This window comes from Trifolium pratense, unplaced genomic scaffold (genome assembly GCF_020283565.1).
Source record: "Trifolium pratense cultivar HEN17-A07 unplaced genomic scaffold, ARS_RC_1.1 scaffold_62, whole genome shotgun sequence".
Lineage (NCBI taxonomy): Eukaryota > Viridiplantae > Streptophyta > Magnoliopsida > Fabales > Fabaceae > Trifolium > Trifolium pratense.
In genome coordinates this window covers 107,269-115,387 of record NW_025721047.1, presented here as the reverse complement: position 1 = coordinate 115,387, position 8,119 = coordinate 107,269, and the positions used below count along the sequence as shown (strand labels likewise).

The 8,119-nt window shown below is 32.1% G+C and overlaps 1 protein-coding gene across 1 annotated transcript; it reads left to right on the top strand.

Annotated features, from left to right (window-relative positions):
- The first annotated feature begins 4,218 nt into the window (after positions 1-4,218).
- On the top strand, positions 4,219-5,865 carry LOC123901271 (E3 ubiquitin-protein ligase PUB23-like). Its single transcript, XM_045951606.1, has one exon. It carries the CDS (start codon positions 4,324-4,326, stop codon positions 5,635-5,637), a length of 1,314 nt encoding a protein of 437 aa, XP_045807562.1. The 5' UTR covers positions 4,219-4,323; the 3' UTR covers positions 5,638-5,865.
- Positions 5,866-8,119: the final 2,254 nt, after the last annotated feature.

Here is an 8,119-nt window from a genome sequence, read left to right as displayed (position 1 = left end):
GATGTATTCGTTTACTACGTTGTACTTGTTGTACCTCATAAGTGGAACGATTTATTCTGTAATTTTAATGTATCCAGATTCAATTATATATGTCTCGACGAAATATTCTAGACAATTTAGTTGGGGCGTTACATTTAAATACATGATTAGATACTCAGGTATGTATGTATATATACATGTTAAATAAAAATGCATATACTTGTATAATATTATGTGTAGCCTTGTGACATCATCACGATGGTAACTTGTGTACGAGTGATTTACCCCTTACAACAGATAGTGCATGATACCATAGACCTAAACTTAAAGTTCATTGGGAAAAGAAAAACACTATTGTACGAGTGATCTAGTTTTATTTTTGGAGTCCAAAGAGAAAGATCTCTTTGATATTCAAGTATTGATGATGTCATTGGAGTACTCTCTGGATGACATGCATCTTTAGTGTTTGACCAGCTCGTGATCATTTGTGGGTTAGAGTTTTTTTTTGTGTGTAGAATTTATCTTTTTATCATTTTAAATTGAAAAATTGTAAGATAGTTATGTGCAATGAAAATATTTTATATTTGAAAATCATTTGAGCAAAGTTACTCGATGATTGTTTGATATAAGTGATGCATATTATTTATGGACTTACTTTAAATTTACATAAAAATATATTTTGAGAACTTCTTAAAGAAACAAAAAGAGTATTCATATATTAGTGTACATTTCTAACTTATTACTTTTCTTTTTACCAAAAATAAATCAGCATGATTTTATTGGCTTGTCTTTAAGCATTTAAATTTGGGTAGAGAACTATGACGCTCTTCTTTTCAATATATGAAAAGGGGGTGTTACATGCTGCAGTCATTGATTTGGTCCAATGGCAACTCTTCTCATCTCTTAAACAAGAATACACATTTTGCCTCTTTATTTTCATGTCCAATCATAATTTTTCTTAGCCTCTAAGTACTTGCTTCCATTTTCTCAATAAATTTACAAAACCTACAAAAGTGAAGGAATATAGATGAAAATAGCTAAAATGGTTAATTACTAGTAAAAATTAATATTTACAAATAGTTGGAGTTTCTATATCAAAATGCTTATAAAACAAGTCAATAAATGATTAAAATGTATAGGTAAAATTATGATACTTTAGCACTTATCATATTCTAGTATAGAGCTCCACTAAAAAGCAATGTTTTAAGAACCGGACCGGACCGGCCGGTTCGACCGGTTCGACCATGAACCGGGCATGGTACCGGTCCGGATGAAAGCCCAAAACCGCTAGTCCTCTAAACCGGAGAAAAACCGCTTTGAACCGCTTTAAACCGGTATGAACCGGGAAAACCGGAAAACCGAAAAAACCGGCCAGTTCTCTCTTAGTTAAAAAAAAACGAAATTTCAAAAAAAAAAATCCATTTTCACAGCAAAAATTTGCGATAACTGAAAACATAAGAGTGGAGGAATATTGGATCTGACATTGTATAGATGGAAAAAGAAGGAATATAGGATTTGTGAGATAAAAGAAGAGAATTTAGAGTGGAGAGATCATCATGTATATCATTTTTATTGCTTCAAAACACCATCTTGAATGAATAGATTCTCTGCTATTTCATTCTCTGTTGAGAAGTTACTGTTGTTGCAAAGCAGTGTGACGGCTAAAGAAAGATCAAGTGAATAAGAATTAGGGTTATGTGCTTTTAAATAAACCTATTGGGCCTAATCTCTTTCATGTGAATCATAAGCCCAATCACTTTTTTTAACTACTCTCTACCATACTCATCAAATAAGTTTATTATGTTTTTTTTAACTTATTTTTTCTTATATGAATTTCTTTTTTTTTGTTGTCAAGTTGGTTATGAATATTTTTTATAATAATTTTGTTATGAATTTTTTATTTGCTTCTAAGTTTTATTTATGAATTTTACTTTATAGGTTATGATTAATACTATATTCATATATTCAAACATTTTTTAATATATTTATTAATTATCCGGTTCAATAACGGTTTAATAACGGTTTAACCGATTGAACCGGTTGAACCATGAACCAGAGATCTTACCGGTTCGATCTCCGGTCCGGTTCTTAAAACATTGCTAAAAAGGTAATTGTGCTCTCTCTCTCTCTCTCTCTCTCTCTCTCTCTCTCTCTCTCTCTCTCTCTCTAACTCTGATAATACTGTTTGTTCATGTGGTTAGCTACCTCAATTCTGGTCATTTTGACACCAATTTCAGAGTTTTTGGTTAAGCAATCAAGTCCTAGGACGCTGCCGAAGTAGACGTTAGGAGAACTCCAAGTTCTAATTCCTCCTTTCATGGTCATGTGTCACGAATTTGACGGTCAATTTATGATTTCTACTTTCTTTGCATGCACTAGCAATTAAACTCTAAATTCTGACATTGGATGAAGGTTGTCAAACCCATATTCTAGGACAGAGCTCCACTAAAAAGATAATTGTTCTCTCTATAACTTCAATTGAGACGTCATTTGTTCATGTGGTTAGCTAACTCATTTCTGATCGTTTTGACACTAATTCAAACAAACCATATACAGAGGTGCCCTAGTTTAAATTAGAAATTGAACAAAATCGAGAAATTGAGAAAGCAGATTGAGAAAGTGTTGAACAAATTCGAGAAATTCGTTATTCGGTGCATTTTTTTTGGTGATTGTGTTACAGAGGGAGTAATATTGGACGGAGGGAGAGTTTGAGAATGAAATTATTTACCTAGATTTGACTTTGTCATTTTATTATTTTGACTTTCTCCTTAGAGTGCATCCGTTGGTTTCTCTCTCCACGTTAGGGGTTGACCATGATGGCCGACATTTCAAAAACAAAAAAACGGTTGTTGATGCAATGCAAAGGAAAGAAGCAACAGTAGAATTTTGGAAACTTGAATCTTCTGCATCTACAATGTACATGCACCGTAAAAGAACCAACTTCTAACTAGCAGTAATTCTCATTCATAACACCACTACCATTAATACATAAAATCATGTTTCATTAACTCAAATTGGTTAGTTGGATATAAAGATCCATTAATCATTCAATAAATTTAGAAAATAATTTGTTTTCTTCCTTAGAATAATAAGAACCAGAGACAACACCGTCACCAATAGTCAGTTGGTTTAGTGGTGATTGACACTGTACTTGGTAAAAAATGCTACATTCAATTCTCCGCAACCGCAATCAGGAGAGGGTTGAAACCACTTAACGCCGAAACTGATCATTGAATCAGATGTACAGTCCATCAAACCTTTGATGATAAACAAAATAGAGAAAACATTATTAGTATCGTCTAATCAATTGATCCTTGACTAAATATATAGTATTATGTTCATCTTTAAATATAGAGCAAATAGTATATAAGTTTTTTATTGAATATATAAAGTGATTTTTTGTTTATAATAAAAATTGAACGGAGTATTGTAAAAATATTATAAAAAAATATAAAAAATTGAATGGAGTAGTCAGATGTGCCTTACTTCTAAACATTGAAAATGTTACCACCTCATTTCATTATAACTAAGGTGTAACGTTCGGTTTAAACACACTGTTAGTAAAAAAAAATGTTCGAACCGATCGATGAAATTTTTATTGGTACCGTTTGATTTGGTTTAGTTGATCGATTAATTATATGTATATATATTTTTTTTTCTTTTCAAAAAATACATTTATTTAGTGTATTCTTTGCTGTCATTTTTTTTTATATATTCCTTGCTATTAATTTTTCGTACAAACTATTTTAGTGTCTCTATTTTTTCAACAACTTCAAATTAAATAAATTTATACAGCATACTCAAAACCAAATAAACTAACATAATTTCATTTCATTATTTTTATTAAATAATATTTTGTAATATAAAACCAAATAAACTAACATAATTTAATTTCTTTGGTAAAAAAAAAAACTACATTCTTACAATGAACCTTATTAATTCATCAAATATTTATAAAAATAGTATTAGTAAGTTCACTCCAAAAAAAAAAAATAATAATATTAGTAAGAGGTTTGATTCAGTTTATCAGTTTTTAAAATTGAAATAAAAAAACAAAACCAAATTATTTTTATTACCATTCAAGTTGATGCATACTGCAGTAGTACATGACTAGGTAAATTTAGAAAAGTCATACATAACTTTTCAATTAAATGAAAAAGCCTCACTTTTGCATGTATTGACTTTCCCACAATTTAAACACTATAAATAACAACACCAATTCATTATTCATTCATTCATTCATTCATTTTCTCAACTCTTCTATATAGCTAGCTCCACCAAAAACCAATAACATTTCAAAGTCCAAGTTTCTGCTTCTTCAACTAACCAAACCAACCATAAACAATGGATGAAGAAATCGAAGTTTCACCATTTTTCCTCTGCCCAATTTCATTACAACTCATGAAAGATCCAGTTACTGTTTCAACAGGAATAACCTACGATAGAGAAACCATTGAAAAATGGTTATTTTCATCTCAAAACAAAACATGTCCTGTCACTAAACAACAACTCTCACATGATGATAATGATCTCATTATTCTCACACCAAATCACACTCTTCGTAGACTCATTCAAGCATGGTGCACCATTAACACTTGTTATGGAATCCAAAGAATTCCAACTCCAAAACCACCAACAACAAAAACCCTTATAGAAAAACATCTTAAAGAAGCTTCTGATTTTTCAGATTCACCTCATTTGCTTATCCAATCCCTCAAAAACCTTAAAACTATCGCGTCCGAGAGTGAAACCAATCGAAGGTGTATCGAATCGGCTGGCGCTGTAGAGTTCTTAGCATCAATAGCAACAAAAAACAATACAAATTCTTCAGCAGAATTTGAAATTGAAGCTACCATTCTTGATGATGATGATGTTGAAGGTTTTTCTTTTGACTTCAGAGTAGATGCAGAAGATGAAGCTATAAACATTCTTTACAATCTTCACTTAACAGAACAAGGTTTGATAACTCTCTTAAACTTCAAAAATGGAGAATTTTTAGACTCTTTATTGAGATTAATGCAAAAGGGTAACTATGATTCAAGAACATATTCAGTTTTTCTGTTGAAATCTATGTCAAAAGTTGCTGATCCATCAAAACTAGCGAATCTAAAGACCGAGTTTTTCTTCGAATTAGTCCAGCTTCTCAAAGATCAGATATCAAAAAAGGCATCAAAAGCAACACTACAAACACTAATTCAACTCGTTGAATTCGGAAGAAACCGAATAAAAGCAGTGGAATCAGGTTGTGCTACTGTTTTAATAGAACTTCTTCTTGATTGCAAAGAAAAAAAGCCATGTGAGATGATTTTGGTGCTTTTAGAGATGTTATGTCAATGTGCTGATGGAAGATTAGAACTATTAAGCCATGGTTGTGGTTTAGCTATTGTTTCAAAGAAGATTCTAAGGGTTTCAACTTTGGCTAATGATAGAGCAGTGAGGATTCTTCTATCTGTTTCAAGATTTTCTGCAACACATTTTGTTGTTCAAGAAATGTTGCAAATAGGTGTTGTTGCTAAGCTTTGTTTGGTTCTTCAAGTTGATAGTGGCAATAAGGCTAAGGAGAAAGCAAGAGAGATACTTAAATTGCATGCAAACTCTTGGAGTAATTCTCATTGTATACCTTTTAATTTACTTGCTTCATATCCAACAAGTGGGTGAAAAATTAGAGGATTTTTTATTTTTATTTTTTTGTAATTTTTCTTTTACATATTTGGGATTTTTTTTGTATAGAAAATTGTTTATAGAACATTAACTGGAATGGGATAGGTGTGAATAGAATATTGTACATTGAAGAATGGGGTTAATTGTTTATTGTGAATCGGTGACAATATACATCAACATATATTGATGCAACAAACTTGTTTATCATGCCTATTTTGTTGCTTGTTTAAATTTCATTCTCTTTCTTTTGGGTGAGTTTTAATTAAATAATGTTGCTTGAAATGATGGAAGTAAGGATCCATATGTTAGCGATAACTTAATTGGTAGGAATATCGTATTATATATATATGTAGGAGTTGAAGATTATTAATAATGAGTTGGTCCATACAAATAATCATTTTTAGTTAGTTCACCCAAAAAAAGTTGGTCCATTAAGTTATGGCGGGTTTAGACCTTTTAAATAAAGAAATTTTCTTCTCGCGACCAAGTTCTCCTTCGCCCTCAAAAATTTCAAAAATACCTCGGTCATTATTTAAGTAGCGAACTCAGGAGGCGCACAATCTGGAATGCGTACTCAATTCACATTCTAGAATGAGAACCTTATAAAATAGAGGCGAAGGAAGGGAGAGAAATACAAAAATATTAGATTTTATAAGTTTCGCATTCTAGAATGCAAACGGATTTGCATTCTATGATGCGAATAGTTTTTCCTCGGTTTTTATTATTTACACACTCGCATCGTGCGTTGCGAGGGTGTAGTATTGGAAAGCCGGGTGCGCGAGAATAAAGAATCTTAAATAAATAGTCAGTTTGCTCACATTTTTCAACACTTTTAATTTGTATTGTAGGTAAGACTTACTCTTATATCGATATGGACAGCAAATATTAGTGACCGAGATTGGGATAGAATATTGGTAGCGGAACATGATCAAATACTGCATTCATATATGAAAACCATTAATAAGTAATACATATAGTAGTTTAATTGCCTCCAATCTTAGAGAAGGTCCAACTTTATTTTATGGAACCAGCACATAGAAAGAGGAAAAAGTAGCTACTGTGTTGCTTAAATTTTATGATTTCATTTATGAATCGGTCGTTTTTATCATATGAAGCTTTCTTCAACGGTTAGTTGTTAGAATGAATAACTAATTTATTTCCCGTTTTATTTAAAAAAAAAAAAAACTATTTCTCCTAAGATTGCGATTTTAACTTTCTAAGAAAATGTAATCAATTGAAGCATTGCATACAATATTGTGTTTTCAGCAAGAATGTAGTTTTTAAAATGATTAATTTTAGGGGTGTACATGGGTCGGGCAAATCCGGTTGATCCGGTCAAACCCATCCAATCCAACCCAAAAAAGTGGGTTGGGTCGGGCAAGTGGGTGGGTATGGATTTCAAAAATGAAAAACTCATAAAAAAAGTTGGGTTACGGGTAAAACCGGACCCAACCCAAAAAACCCACTTACCCACTAGTGCTATGTTTTTTGAAATATTTTTTATGAAAATACTAAAGATTTTTCCATTTGATCATTAAATATTTTTTATATTGAAAATAAGTTATACTATTTTTTAAGAAAATAGAAAGATTGAATAATTTTTATAAACAAATATGATAATTTATCGCACTATTTAAAAAATAAAAAGAAAAACTTGAATAATTTTCATGAACATATATTATAATTTATCATTTAGTCATTTGATATTAAAAAAAGCAAAAAAAATTAATTGGGTAGCAAACTATCTAACCCGTAAATTAGTGGGTTTACACGAAAAATATGTGATTATTTTTTATAGTGAAAAAAGTTACACTATTTTTCAAGAAAATAACATGGTTCAGTTATTTTTATGAAAAAATATGATAATTCAACATTTAAATATTTAATATAAAAAAATAGAAAAATAATTTGGGTAACCCACTACCCAATCCAACCCAACCCGGAAATTAGTGGATTTACCCAACCCGGCCCAATGTTATAACGGGTGGTTATTTTCCTCGACCCAATCCGGAGTATCCCATGTGGTTCGGGTTTTGGTTTTGGTCAAACCCAACCCAATCCGGCCCACGTACACCCCTAATTAATTTTATCATTGTTGTAGCAAGTGTGAGTGGTTAAGTCCCACATTGCTTAGAAAAGTGGAGGTTGAACACTTTATAAGTGAGATGACCCATAAACCTAACACCTTAAGGTTTTGGGTAAGAGTGTGGTGTCCAACTCACTTGTAGAGTTGTTCTTAAGCCCAATGTGGATGATCCCCCGGCTGCCCTCTCATGATGACCCAACAGTGGTATCAGAGCCGATGGTTCGACGAAGGGTTGAACTGGCTCCTTGTATCGAAAGTCTTCCTGACAAAGGTGGTCAGGCGGCGAGTCCCGTGGAGCAGTGTGGCTTACGGCGGTACAAGTGTAGGATGAAGAAAGCTTCCGCTTGAGGGGGAGCATATCCAAGAGTGGATAGACTCACACTTGAGGGGGAG

Excerpts from the sequence above, each read along its gene's own strand:
- LOC123901271 (XM_045951606.1), top strand. The coding sequence starts at position 4,324 with ATGGATGAAGAAATCGAAGTTTCACCATTTTTCCTCTGCCCAATTTCA.